General features: G+C 39.5%; 2 protein-coding genes across 2 annotated transcripts in view; one reads left to right on the forward strand and one right to left on the reverse strand.

Moving 5' to 3' along the window:
* KIAA2012 (KIAA2012 ortholog) overlaps positions 1–6,184 on the forward strand; it is a 108,523-nt gene extending 102,339 nt beyond the window's left edge. Inside the window, exons 19-22 of the mRNA XM_041737473.1 lie at positions 185–387; positions 1,192–1,364; positions 2,171–2,390; positions 4,769–6,184. Coding sequence (XP_041593407.1) covers positions 185–387; positions 1,192–1,364; positions 2,171–2,390; positions 4,769–4,907 — 735 coding nt within the window. The 3' untranslated portion in view covers positions 4,908–6,184. The remainder of the gene's footprint in view (positions 1–184; positions 388–1,191; positions 1,365–2,170; positions 2,391–4,768) is intronic.
* Positions 6,185–7,598: 1,414 nt separating this feature from the next.
* The window catches only part of SUMO1 (small ubiquitin like modifier 1), a 29,452-nt gene continuing 21,688 nt past the window's right edge, over positions 7,599–15,362 (reverse strand). Inside the window, exons 4-5 of the mRNA XM_041737471.1 lie at positions 14,543–14,614; positions 7,599–8,436 (exon numbers count right to left, since the gene is read on the reverse strand). Coding sequence (XP_041593405.1) covers positions 8,368–8,436; positions 14,543–14,614 — 141 coding nt within the window. The 3' untranslated portion in view covers positions 7,599–8,367. The remainder of the gene's footprint in view (positions 8,437–14,542; positions 14,615–15,362) is intronic.

Here is a 15,362-nt window from a genome sequence, read left to right on the forward strand (position 1 = left end):
ACCTCCAAATCCTGAAGCAAATAAGAGACTTGGATGCGGGCCAGTCAGACCCCAGAGCCCAAGCCAGGGGCTGCAGTCAGTGTGGAAACCACTCCGTGGTCTGCTGCTGCTGAGAGGCACCACCGGGCTGTGCGGAGGAGGGCTCGCCCAGACACAAGCTCTGCTTTTCACTCTGGTTCCTCAGGCCCTCCTCACCGAGAGGGAGCAAGAGGGAGCGTCCCGGGACAGGCTGCGAGCAGAGAGGGCTGAGATGAGACGCTTGGAAGTGGAGAGGAGGCGAAGGGACCAGGAAGAGCAGAGGCGGCTCCTTCAGGAGCAGCTGGAGAAGGCGGAGAGGATGAAGGAGGAGCTGGAGCTGGAGCAGCGGGCCCGCGCGGAGGAGAACCGGTGCGTAGAGCCCCCAAGGCTGCGACCACGCAGGAGGCAGCCACAGCCACACAAGGCCGGGGCTGACCTCCTCTAGGGACGTAGTGGGTTCTGAGACTCGTGCCCAGGAGTAAAACAGCACATCTCATTTTTCTCTGTCCTCAGTTATCCTAGGGACAACCTGGACCAAAGATAAGGTGTAGTGTCTTAGCCATGAGGGTTACTCCAGGTACATGTTCATGGGATCTTCTTGGAAGGGCTTTGTAATGCAGCCCTGCATATATTTGTTGAGCCCCTATGACTCTCCACGTTGTTCTAAATTCTTTCATAAGCCTTGACTCATTTAATTAATTAATTAATTAAAAGATTTTATTTATTTATTCATGAGAGACACTGAGTGAGAGGCAGGCTCCCTGCAGGGAGCCCGATGTGGGACTCGATCTCAGGACCCCAGGATCATGCCCTGAGCCACCCAGGTGCCCTGACTCGTTTAATTTAATCTTTACAACAACCCTGTTGAGACTAGAGTTTTAAAACTCATCTTGTAAGAGGGGGAAACGAAGCTCTGGGAACTTAATGCCCCGACGCCAGAGCACTGAGCTGTGTGGTGAAGCTTGGAGCTTCTGGTTCCAGGTCAGTTGTGTTCTGGCTTCAGCTCTTTACTCAGGCTTCCCTTGGACACCAAAATGTCCTCTGAACAGGTCACTCCAGAGCATTGACCAGGGGCTGCAAAGCCTCCACCAGGGGCCCTGCCTGTTGGCTAGTCTCACAAGGATGTCCCAGTATTTTCTGCCATTTCCCTGACCATCCTGTGGGTTTTCTTAGCCTGTGGAAGCAGAGACTGGAAGAAGAACGGCAGCGGCAGGAGGAGGAGGAGAGGAAACAGCAACATCGGTTGCAAGTGGCCCAGGAGAGAGTCCGGCAGCAACAGGAGGAGTTCTGGAGGAAACTGCAAGAACTACAGAGAAAAAAGCAGCAGGAAGAAGCCAAGCGAGCTGGTGAGGAGGGGTTCTGGAGCAATCTGCCTCTCCTATCTGGGGCAGAAGTATTTTTATCCCACTGTGGGTGTTCATTTGAATCTCCCCAGAGTTATTCCTATCCTAGGCCTTACTGTGTGAAGCACTCTAAATGTATAAGCTATTTTTTTTTCAAAGTGATTAATATGAGTGACTACAGTGAGTCAAGATAGAAGATCAAAATAAGACAGACTCACTTGTGGAAATGACTCTTGGGCCCCGCTCCTAATTCAGCCCTCTCCTGACCTGGGACCCTGCCCCTCCCATTGCCATGTTAGCACTGCTCGGAAGCTGCCTACATTGGAGACACAGCCCTGCTCCTTGCTTCCTTCCCTAGCAGACGGAAACGACCATCTGGATAGCTTCGGGCAGCCTGCCCTTTCGGGTGCTGAGATGTAGAATCTCTACAGCCTCACTTTTGAGGAAGAGGAAGGGACTTGAGCAAATGACACTCTTTAGGCTGGTCAGGTCAGCCGAGTCAGCACAAAATTTCTCCAGATCCTGATCTGATGCCTCTCCCCAACTATCTGCATACCACCCGTGAGCACCCTAGGCCCTGGAAAACTTTCCGCCAAGGTTTTGTACTAATTGCACAGTGCACTGCACATAGTAGGTGCTTGATAAAGGACTCCTAAACTGACCCCAACATGATCCCCACAGGAGCTGGCAGCCTCCTGGCAGGTAAGCTGCATACCATCTCATGGGGAATCCCTGGGAATCAGACTTGAGAGTTAGATTTCTCCACTAATGAGACCCCTGCTGAGCCTACCCCCTCTTTTATTCCGTAGAGGTTGAGAGGCAGAAGGAGAAGGAATTGGAAATGCAGTTAGCAGAAGAACAGAAACGCCTGATGGGGATGGCTGAAGAAGAACGGCTAGAGTACCAGCATAGGAAGCAGGAAGCAGAAGAGAAGGCACAGCTGGAAGCAGAGGAGAGAAGGCAAAGGGAGGAGGAAGCAGCCAGGCTGGCTCTGGAGGAAGCTATGAAACAAGCACAGGAACAAGCCAGGTAGGGGATATTTGGGCAACGGTTGCCACAGGGAGATTGTTTCAAGGGCTTGATTCCCTAGTGCTAGTGCTGCCTTTGGACACTGAAGGTCTCCCACTTTCCATAAGCATGGTTTGGAAGCATTAAAAAAACAGATTCTTTTTGCTGCCAATGTCAGAATTTCTTCATGGCTTATAGAACTTGTATTGAAGCTGGAAGGGTGTTTAGATGTTATCTATCTCAGCCCTCTAGTTTACAGGTGAGAAACTCGTCCCAAAGAGGGAGAAGGATCTTGATCAAGGCTAAATCGTGAGGTGGGCAGTGGAGGACCACATCTCACACACACACACACACACACCAATTCTGAACCACTGCCTTTCTCAGTATTTTTTGGTTACCTGTTGTGTGCCAAACACTCTTCTAGACGCTGGGAATTCAGGAGTAAGCAAACAGAGGTCTCTTCTCCCTTGGCATTTATATTCTACAGCTGGGGGTAGGGAGACAAGTATTTTTTTTCAGCTGCTAATAGATGCTATATAGAAAAAGTTTTAAACATGTGATAGGATTGCAGGAGGCTTAGTTTAGATTGGTCAGCGAGGGCAAAACTTCTCAGAGAAACTGTTATATAAAGTGAAACCTGAATGACAAAGAGCCACATAAACATCTGGGAGAAAAATATTCCAACAGGTACACAGTGAGTGCAGAGGTTCAAAGGAAGGAATGAAACTGGCATGTTGGAGGAATAAAAGAAAGTCAGAGGGGCAGCCCTGGTGGCGCAGTGGTTTAGCGCCGCCTGCAGCTCAGGGTGTGATCCTGGAGGCCCGGGATCCAGTCCCACGTCGGGCTCCCTGCATGGAGCCTGCTTCTGCCTCTGCCTGCCTGCGTCTCTGCCTCTCTCTCTCTCTCTGTGTCTCTCATGAATAAATAAATAAAATCTTTAAAAAAATAATAATAATAAAAAGGAAGTCAGTATGGCTGGAACCAAGTGAACAAGGCACAAAGAATACTTCCAGATGAGGTCATTGAAGTAATAGTACAGAACTAATATAACAAAGGCCAATGGCATTCCCCCTCTTTTCTTTTACAATAGTATAATGATCATTTCATCTTTCTGATGATAGCATGTTTCTTTTTGTTGTTGTTGTTGTTGTTAATATTTTTATTTATTTGAGAGAGAGAGAATGAGCAGCAGAGAAGGGCAGAGGGAGAGGGAGAAGCAGGCTCTTCAATGAGCAGGAAGCCCAATGCAGGGTTTGATCCCAGGACCCTAGGATCATGACCTGAACCAAAGGCAGATGCTTAACCGACTGAGCCACCCATGCCCCCTGATAATGAATTTCTTGAGTAGCTTGGTTTCGACACTCTTTAAAAGTTAGGTCCCCTATAGTTGCTTTCTCATGAATTTCCACTCCTTAGTGAAAGCAACAGACATCCCTCTTTAGAACCATCAAATTTGAAGGGTAAAGAAGCACAACACAAAAAACCATGTGAGTCCAATCTTGACTAAACAGTTTTACCCCCTGAAATGTATTTTCTACAACTTAAGTTGAATCTAAGCTAATGAAGTACCCCTTAGGAGACTAGGAAGAGAAGGCAGTCAGAACAATTTTATTTCAAGCTTTTCTACCTAATCTTGAGTTATTCCACTCCTGGGCTTTATTCAACATTTTCCCCCCACCTGTTCGGTGAATTAAAAAACATATCATTACAGAAGTCTTGATTCAAGTCAAAATTGACATATCATAGCAGCAAGACTGAGTTCATAAGCATCAAGACCAAAAGCAAGCTAAACAATTTTGTAAAGCTAGTCCAAGTAGCTGAGACCAGGAAACCAGGTAACTAAAGGGGTGTGTGAGGGGTCGAGCCTCATTCCACACTGGCTGTTTCATCTTCACTTGCATGACATTGGCCCAGGTACTTTAATTTCATATCATATCATAGCAGCAAGACTGAGTTCATAAGCATCAAGACCAAAAGCAAGCTAAACAATTTTGTAAAGCTAGTCCAAGTAGCTGAGACCAGGAAACCAGGTAACTAAAGGGGTGTGTGAGGGGTTGAGCCTCATTCCACACTGGCTGTTTCATCTTCACTTGCATGACATTGGCCCAGGTACTTTAATTTCTCTGGCCCGTTTCCTCCTGTTTGAAACAAGGGAGTCCGTTCCTGCGATACAAGTTTAAGAACTTTCCTTTTACTTTTCCAGTAAAAGGCTCATGAAACTCTAAAACTCATGTGTAAAGTCACTAAATGAATAGAGTATGATCTTCCACTAAAATGCAAGATCAGTAGCCCCCAGTCTAGCTGACGATTGCTCAAATCCAAAGTTCTTCTACTAGCTTCTAAGGGAAATTTCTAGGATGCTTAACCATATTGGGATTGTGGGCGGGTTGTTTCCTTAGGCAAAAAGATGCTTTGAAGAAACGACTTCATTTCCATCAAGAACTCTATAAGGAAGCCAGTGGCCTGCAGTGGACACGGAACATTTCCAGATCGTGGGTCTACTCTTACTTCCAGTTTCTACAAATACCCAGATCTTAAGGCTAGAAGAAAACTAAAAAGTAAGTTGGGAGGTGGTGACAGAAATTCTAATAATGGAAATGATATTCCATTTCATCGAGTTCACCTCAACCGACACTGAACTTCACTCTAGGACCTCAATTCCCACTACCCCTTCCCACCACACATACCTGACTTGAAGTATTTCATTTCACAGTCAGTGTGTCTGAAAGAGTTGCAGATTAGTGGAAATTCTATAATGCAAATAATTCTGAATAAGCTAAGGAGTGAGTTCATGTATTAAGAACTTCATTCTCTATAAGGCAAAAACACATACATTTCATCCTAAGAATCTAAAATTTGTCCATTTAAAACAAGGTAATCTCTTGATAAATGTTCATTTGAACAAAACGAGCCATTTTATTCAAGGTATTCTCACTTCCTCAAATATAGATTCTAGAGCTACACTGGCCAATTAAGTAGCCACATATAACTTTAAATATGTTAAGCATTCAGTTCTCCAGCTATATTAACCACATTTCAAGTGCTCAATAGCCACATGTAGCTACTGGCTACCTTACTGGACAGTACAGATGTAGAACATTTCCAACATCACAGAAAGTTCTCTGGACAGTCCTGTTCTAGACTCGATAATCAACAAATCTTGAGGATTTGTTCCTATGCCTTTAAGATCCAACCACTCACATAACTTTCCCATTTTTTTTAAAGATTTATTCATTTATCTAGACAGAAAGCACAAGCTGTGGGGAGGAGCAGAGAGAGAATCTCAAGTGGACTCCACCCTGAGTGCAGAGCCCAATGTGTAGCTCGATCTCACAACACTGAGATCACGACCCAAGCTGAAACTAAGAGTGGGACGCTCAACCCACCGCACCACCATAATTTCCCCGTTTTTAAAAATCATACTCTATTAAGGTATAATCTTAATTTTTCTTTAACATTTCTTTAAGTATCTATCCTAGAATGATCATTAAAAGGGGTGAGAGAGCTTTACAAGCAAGATATATAAAAGGATGTTAAAGCAAGCAGTATCTGAACTTGAATTTTCCTACAAATTTCCTTTGGCCCTACTCTAAACTTCACCATCTGCAGCTGAAAACAGAGTATTTGCAGAGGATTCCCTCAAATTTCTCACCAATGCTGTAAAGTATTTGCTCTTTACAGGAACCATACTTCTACAATCCAGAAGTCCAGCGTAATTTTTATTCTGTATTGCTATTATCAGACTTGCTTAGATTTGATGACTTTTAGCTATTTGCTTTATTTGTAAAACAGAAAATAAAATGGCCAAAACACTATCAGTCAGTGATTTTAAATATGTCGCAAACTTTTTCTCAGAATTGTCCATCCTACTTGCACATTCATTCATTCATTCATTCAAGTCATTCAACAATGCTTAAGCAGGTAAGAAAGGAGCATTTCAAATAATACAAGAACAGAAGAAAGAGCACTCAAGGAAAACATCCTTGTGGGGGAAATTACCATTACCGACTTTATTTTCTCCCTTCTTTTACAAATTTAGGATGTTGCAGTCAAGCACCAGGTAGAGCAGCTACACTAAATGTTATTCAAGGTTCCTTTTCAAATCTGATATTCTATAAAATTGTTGCTGTGAAAGTCCTAGTTTACCAGCACTACTACACCAGATAAGCACATTTTAATAAGTTAACCATAGCAGAATGCAATGTATTTAGAAGAATCCAATAAACTGAATAAGTTTATTTCCCCAGAGCTAAACTCTACCACCTAAATGCTAACCTTCAGACAGAGATACAAACAAAATTAAGATACCAACTACATACTCTTGCATTCTGAATAGCTCAAATAGCCTATCAAGTTTGTTACTCAGGCCTGAAAGAAATATGCAATTCAATGAGGATTTTTCAGAAAAGGGCCCCATTCCTAGTCACTACTTAATATGATAAATGCCAGGTGACAGTCTAAAGGCGCTAATTTACCTAAGCTAAACATGTACAACACAAATAATTTTTCAGTTAGGGTCAGACATAGGAATTTGTAAGGCAAGCCAATTATTTTTAACAGGTGACTTGAATAGGGTATTTAAGCTATAACGGTTTATAAAATGTATTAGAGATAAGTTTTATTTGCTCTTCTAAAGTACTCAGATGACATTCTACCTGGAATAACACGAAAGAGGATTATGTGTATGCATACATATACTAAATCCTGTGATTCGTTAAGAGTTAAAAAGCTAAGCCCTCTAATAGGAACTAATTTAGTACTTTAATTTTATACAAAGTTTAAATATTTAAGATGAAATAAAAAGAAAATATAAACAAATATAAACAAAGTATACCAAACCTTAACCTAAGCAGAAAACATTCTGTAAATTGTTAAAGGAAAAACTTAGAATTATCAATATGAATCAATTAATTTTTGGCATGCCCATTTATTCAACATGACTGGGTAACTATATCATAGATATGCACCATACAAGAATATCAAGTTAAAAAAAAAAACAAAAAAAACAGAACACTGAGTATTTAAGAAGGTAGCGTGGCCTTAATTAAATCCTTAATTCAAAGGCACTTCAGTAGCTTTCAGTGCTTCAAAGTCATGATCATCATCACTGTACAGTACTGAAAAATTTATTTGTACCATGTACAAACAATAATTTCCAGTATTATGCAAGAAAACTTTTAGGCATTTTCTTTTTTCTTTCTATACAATTAAAAATAAAATGAACATTAGTACGGTTTTTACAAATATTTTGTTTATTTTAATGAAGCTGGTACAGACAATGTCCATTTAAAACCCATATCCCAGGCCAAAAAGTACAAATAAAATCAAAAAGAGCAGTGTTCTGTTGAATACACTTCTGCATGAATAACTTTATTAACTGCTAATGAAAATTAGAACTTTTCTGGGATCTTCTGACAAGACTTTTATCTTAAAATGCTTTCTCTTCAGTGAAGCCATCTTTGGAGTTAGTCATTTACTCTCATCATCTCTGTCTTCTCGACTCCAGCCTGATATTTCTCTTCTTTTGGTCCAGACCCTCAAATTTTAAAAGAAGCTTCAAGTTAAGGAAAGGTCATTTTTCCACAGTTCAGTTCTCTGAAAAACTTCCATCTCCCACTGAAAGTCATAGTCCAGGAGTGAAGCAATCACATGCTAGAACTTCAGGGCCAATTGGAAAGTCATCATGAACACTTGTATTGGTCGATCTTATTTATCACAAGCCTGAAAATGCACAGTCCTGGAAAAGGTGGCCTCTCTGTGCACACATGTAATTTTTAAAAAGGAAAGGGCAATATGAAGGGGGCTGAGGTTTGATCACCAAAAATCAGCACAATGAAAACAAGTGATAATGAATAATGGGCACTAGAATTCAAATTACCAGATGTTTTAAAGAGATGGGGTGCCAGTTTTCAATTCCGTTTTGAACACCACATTACAAAAGAACTATTTTTAAAAATAAAAAAGGATTGAGGGTAAAGAAAAAAAATAAAAAGAATATCTAAATCGTTGAATGACCCCCTGTTTGTTCCTGATAAACTTCAATCACATCTTCTTCCTCCATTCCCAGCTGTAAGAGGATAAAAAAATATGTTAGAATATAAAAGCACTAATTTTTTCATTGGCTGCAATTATGTGGCCATTGTTTTAAAATGCAAAAAGATACAGAAGTGATCCATAGTTACCCTGCTCTAAGATTAAGAATCTGGGTTTCCTATTTTTTTTTTAAGATTTTATTTATTTATTTATTCATGAGAGACCCAGAGATAGAGGCAGAGACACAGGTAGAGGGAAGAGAAGCAGGCTCCATGCAAGGAGACCAGTGCAGGACTCAATCCTGGGAATCCAGGATCACACCCTGAGCCAAAGGCAAATGCCCAACCGCTAAGCCACCCACGCGTCCCTGGGTTTCCTTTAATCTAAAGAACATAGCGGTATGTCTTTCCTCCTGATTCTGGCTGTGAAGTCATTCATCTAACCCTGCTGAGCCAGTTCACCTCCCAGTCTATTCAGCATATAAAGTGTTTTTTATTTTTTATTTTTTTTAGAGCATACCATGCATACATGAGCAAGGTCGGGGGTGAGAAGAGGGGCAGAGGGAGAGGGAGACAGAGAATTTTAAGCAGGCTCAGCATGGAGCCCGACATGGGGCTCAATCTCACAACCCTGAGATCATGACCTGAGCTGAAATCAAGAGTTGGACACTTAACACACGAAGCCACCCAGGCATCCCTAAAGTGTGTTTTTTAAAAATACCTCAAAGGAGTTTTAAATCTAATGAAACATGTATTTCATAGTTTAAACAATAGTTTGATGGTGTATCTTCCAGAAAACCATTTTACTTTTAGATGTAATTACTTGATAGAATCAAGATACTTGATAGAATCTCTTTATTTCAAAAAACTTGATCTCACTTTAAAATATGTGGTTTTGGGCAGCCCTGGTGGCTCAGCGGTTTAGCGCCACCTTCAGCCCAGGGCGTGATCCTGGAGACCTGGGATCCAGTCCCACATCGGGCTCCCTGTATGGAGCCTGCTTCTCCCTCTGCCTGTGTCTCTGCCTGTCTCTCTGTGTCTCTCATGAATAAATAAAATCTTTAAAATATATATATATATATAGGTGGTTTTAGTTAGAAAAATACTGCCTAGGGATTCATTTTGAAGTGGTTGGCTTTGTCATCTATAATTCCTTCTGGCAGTTTACTATTTTGATAGTGACCACTCTGAATGTAGAAACGTTATCTATGGGATCCCTGGGTGGCGCAGCGGTTTTGCGCCTGCCTTTGGCCCAGGGCACGATCCTGGAGACCCGGGATCGAATCCCACATCGGGCTCCCGGTGCATGGAGCCTGCTTCTCCCTCTGCCTGTGTCTCTGCCTCTCTCTCTCTCTCTGTGTGACTATCATAAATAAATAAAAATTAAAAAAAAAAAGAAACGTTATCTAGACATCTACTCTTACTTGGTAACTCCAATTTTACAAGCTAGATTTGTCAGCCTAGCCCCTCTCAATCCTTAAAGAAAAAAAGGGGGTCCTTCAAAATGCCTTTTACAGAATGCTAAGCAAAACAAAGGCAATTAATAGTGTGGTTGTTTTGGTGTTTTGTTTTTTTGATGTGTCCTATATGCACTGAAATATTCTAGAATTTTTTCTTAAAGACACTATTAACAATGGCTGCCTCTGAGAAATAGGAATGCAGAGATAATCAGAATATGTTTACTTTCCATTTCATATACTCTGGTAGTTTGCTTTTTATTATTTTCAACTATGAATATTCTTTATTTAAAAAAGAAAAGAGTACGTAAGGGGGCATGGTGTCCCACAGAAATCCAGGTATCACCCTCAGTGAGGGTAAAGGAACATCAATTTGTTGATTCTGGTGTGCAGTCAGGGTTCAGAAGCATTGTTAACAGGCAGACTGAAAACAAAAACTAGTATAGTTTCCAATAAATTACAGTGGATCACAAAAGCAAATGAAAAATAAAAGGAAGTCTAAAATCAGTAATCTCTAATGAGAAAAGTTATAGGTGATATTTTTGGTGAATTACAAAATGTGAAAAGAGTAAGAAATCTAAAAATAAAACAGACAGGGGTGCCTGGGTGGCTCAGTCGGTTGAGCATCCAACTCTTGGTTTCAGTTCAGGTCATGATCTCAGAATTGTGAGATCAAGCCCCATGTTTGGGCTCCACACTCAGCTGAAATCTACTTGAGATTCTTAGATTCTTTCTCCCTCTCCTCCAGTCCCTCCTCCCCATGCTCATGCTATCTTTTTTTTTTTTTTTAAGATTTTATTTATTTGACAGTGTGAGTGAGGGCTTTCAGGTAGGCAGAACGGCAGGCAGAGGGAGAAGCAGACTCCCTGCTGAGCAGAGCCCAACAACATGGGGCTTAATCCCAAGACCTTGGGATCATGACCTGAGCCAAAGGCAGATGCTTAACCCACTGAGACATCCAGGCACCCCTCTAATAAATACATCTTAAAACACACACACACACACACACACACACACACATGGATTTAGGACTTTTTAAGTGATTACACTGCCTCTAGTGTTATGGATATCTTGGTTGTGGTGTATATTTGTATATTAAAATAATTATTAAAGATGCTGTTAGAACTTTATTTAAAGATTTTATCCTTTTTTTTTTTTTTTTTAAAGATTTATCCTTAAGTAACATCTACACCCAACGCGGGGCTCGAACTCACAACTCCAAGATCAAGAATCACATGTTCAACTGATTTAGACAGCCACGTGCCCCAAAACTTAATTTTAGTTGCGTATATAGCCTGTAAAGATTGCAAGGAATAAAATGCAACATTACAAGAAACCTTTAAGTTGGGGAGGCACCACATATCCTCCAGTTATGGAAAATATGAAGCAGTCAGCTTCAATGACATTGAGGAATGTGGCACTTAAATATAGTCAATATCTACTGTGTTGTAGAGATTTTATCAAATTATCACTTCTCAGCCTTTTGGCTAAAATCAAGTGGAGATTATATCAAATAAGGCCAGGGAAAATACGGGGATCCCTGGGTGGCTCAGTGGTTTAGTACCTGCCTTTGGCCCGGGGCGTGGTCCTAGAGCCCCAGGATCGAGCTCCGCATCAGGCTCCCGGCATGGAGCCTGCTTCTCCCTCTGCCTGTGTCTCTGTCTCTCTCTCTACGTCTATCATGAATAAATAAATAAAATCTTTAAAAAAAAAAAAAAAAAAAAGGACAGGGAAAATACAAGATGAGTTTGAAACATCTTATTGTGCCAAACATTAAGAAAGTACTCAAGGAGCACCGGGCTGGCTCAGTGGAACATGAGACTCCATCTCAGGGTTGAGAGTTCAAGCTCTATGTTGGGTGTAGAGATAACTTAAAAGAAAAGAAAAAAAGTACTCAAGAAAGTAGGTGGAGGGATCCCGGTGGCTCAGTGGTTTGGCGCCTGCCTTTGGCTCAGGGCGTGATCCTGGAGTTCTGGGATCGAGTCCCACATCGGGCTCCTGGCATGAAGCCTGCTTCTCTCTCTGCCTCTCTCTATTTCTGTGTGTCTTTCATGAATAAATAAATAAAATCTTTAAAAAAAGTTATAAAAAAAAAAAAGTAGGTGGATACTAAACCAGGGGAAAGTTTGATGACAAAGAGGATATTCATGTAGTTTCATAGTTTCAAAGTATGTTTCCACTAATTACAACAGGAAAAATAACAATTACACTGTAATAAAAAAAAAAAAAGTTAAATTGAGTGATAAAAATAAACATTATCAATAAGGGACTGACTTTGTATACTCCAGATATTACATTCTAAGACAGACACATCACCATTTATGTAGTATTCCAGCCCAAAATGCATAACCTGAATCTAATCACGAGGAAATAGACCAGACCAAATTGAGGGACTTTCTAGAAAATAACTGGTTTGTACCCTTTAACAATGTAAATGTTATGAAAGACAAAGAAAGGCTGAGGAACTGTTCTAAATTAAAGATGATTAAAGAGAAACCTAAATAAAAAATCTTAATACTGAACTGGATCATGTGATGGAGGAGAAAATTTGTTATAGGAGATGTAATTAGGACAAATGATAAAATTAGGTTGTAAAGTATTCTAACAGTGTTAAGTGTCCTGAATTTGATAGAGTACTATGGTTATGTAAAACAATCTACTTGATCTTAAGAAATACACACTATCAAGTAGTATCAAGTATCATTTACTAATGACAGTGGTGTCTGCAACCTACTCCCAAGTGGTTCTGGTAATAAATGCACATATACACGGGCAGAAAGAAATAACTAAAGGTAGCAAAAATTTAAAAGCCAATCTAGGTAGAAGAGAGTAAAATTTTTAGTACCATTCTTGCAAGTTTCCTGTAAGATGGAAATTATTTCAAAATAAAAACTTGAAAAAAGAAGGGAGACATATCAAAAAAGAACACAGACACCAACTTGAAGAGGCCACCACTGGCCAATATTTAAAGAATAATCACAATTTCAAAGTATCTCCCCAGAAATTACTTATTAATTTAAAAGGAAAAAAAATAAAAAATAAAAAATAAAAAAAAATAAAAGGAAAATAACTTTTTATAATGAATAAATCTGCCAGTTGCCACCTTGACTAAAGTTGACCAAAGTTAATGTTACTCATAACAAAACAAATGAACATCCTGTACTTCCTGATGTGATGCACTTAGAAGTACATAGCTTCACTCTGTACTGCTACTACCAAAAATACAAAACTGAATCTAATCATGAGGCAACATCAGACAAACCCAAACTGAAGGACATTCTAAAACATGGCCTGAACTCTTTAAAAAAATGTCAGTGTGATTTAAAACAAAGACTAACTGTTCCAGATCAAAGGAAGCCAAAGAAGGATAATAACTAGTTAGAAGACACTAATCCTAGATGAGATCCTAGGTCAAGTTTTTTTTTTTAAAGGCTATAAAGAGAGCAGCCCAGGTGGCTCAGCAGTTTGGCGCCACCTTTGGCCCAGGGTGTGATCCTGGAGACCGGGGATCGAATCCCACGTCAGTCTCCCTGCATGGAGCCTGCTACTCCCCTGCTACTCCCTCTGCCTGTGTCTGCCTCTCTCTCTCTCTCTCGTGAATAAATAAAATCTTTAAAATAAAAAAATAATAATAATAAATAAAAAGGCTATAAAGGGACCTTACTGGGATAAATAGAAAAGTCTATTTGACTGCATATTCAATAAGAGTACTGTAGCAATGTCAAGTCTCCTATATTTGATAATTTAACTGTGGCTCTTTGGGGGTAACTAAAATATTTAAGGGTAAAAGGTCATATCTGTAAATTAACCTCAAGTGATTTACCACTAATAATATGTGTATACAGAAAAAGTGATAAAGCAAATGTATCATAACATTAAAAACAGGTGAATCTAATGAAAAAGTTATATGGGATAATATTATATACTAGGCTTATAACAACTCTAAGTTTGAAATGTTTCAAAATAAAAAATGAATAACAATACATCATCATTCCGACTATCAGAAATATCAAAAATGTTATCTTGTATTTGGAGGGGGAAATCTGTATAAATATAAAAGCACACACACATACATACTCTCTCCCACACTTTATTACTTTCAGATACCTCTCAGGGGAGGGGGGATATATAAACAAAGAGTCCATACAATGAAACAATTAAAGACACCGAAGCATTAAAAAACACAAATCAGGGTGACAGAGCCAAATATATTAATATATACTAAACTTCTATATTAAGTTCTCAAAATGGGTCAAATGTCAAAATTGAACCATAAAAGGTCACCATCACCATGAAAGTGCACCAAAAATTTGCCAAATTTGAGGAATACTTGTTCCTCTTTAAAACAAAATGTGCCTTAAGACAATTGCAATACTCAATTCCCACTTTCCATCTAAGATTTTAAGTAATCTCTATACCCAAAATGGGGCTCAAATACACAACCCTGAGATCAAGAGCTGCATGCTCTACCCACTAAACCAGCCAGAAACCCCACCACCTCTCTTTTTATTGGCACTTTTTAAGGCAATATACAGAAAGTTCAACTCAAAAGACTTTTTCTGACAAATGATATACCACCTAAATCAGATAATGTTCAAGAAAAGGGTAGCTTAATACAAGGGAACCAAATCATTCAATGCAGGATTTAACATTTTTCTTCACTCAAAGAAGAAATTAGACTCACTTCTTTTGGAGTGTGATTATCAGCAATTCTCTGACCTTCAAAGAGAAACCTGAGTGAATTCATTGGAACTCCCTAAAAAAGTAAAAAAACAAAAAAGCAAAACATATATATATATATATATATACACACACACACACACACACACACACACACACACAAATCTTAAAACATATACTAGGAACTTTGATGCACAAAAAGCAAGTATGAAAGCTTCAATAGAATGCATTGAACATAAAGCTAGATATATCTATTCTATCATAATTACCATTTGTTGAGCACCACTTATTTGCTAGGCTCTCCCTATACCAAGTATTTCACATATATAATCATAATGTTCATCGCAACAACCCTGGAATGGTAGGTACTATCACCTTACCTTCATTTTACAGCTAAAGAATCTAAGGCATGGAGAGGGTATATAAGCTAGACAGCAATTTAAGGCCCAATGTGTTCCTAAGCTTATGCTCTTAACCACTATTCTATCCGGATTCCTCTAAAATCTCTAAGCTAACATAAAAGATAAAATCAGAAATTGGATGAGCACTCTCACTAGTTTCCAACCATACAAGCTAAATTAGTTTTAAACAAAATTAGTTTTATTTTTTTTTTATTTTTTTTTTTTTACAAAATTAGTTTTAAATCACAGAAATTTAGTAAAGCACAGTAGCTAGCCAGGAAAGCTACAGTAAACCTGTGATGACATGGACTTTATCTTGTGTTGGGGTCAAAGAAGTTTCTATAGAAACCAATCTATAACATCAAAATGTAAAAATGATTTGATAAATATTTATATACTTTTCAATCTCTATCGGGTAAGTCT

The sequence above is a fragment of the Vulpes lagopus genome, chromosome 22 (assembly GCF_018345385.1).
Source record: "Vulpes lagopus strain Blue_001 chromosome 22, ASM1834538v1, whole genome shotgun sequence".
Lineage (NCBI taxonomy): Eukaryota > Metazoa > Chordata > Mammalia > Carnivora > Canidae > Vulpes > Vulpes lagopus.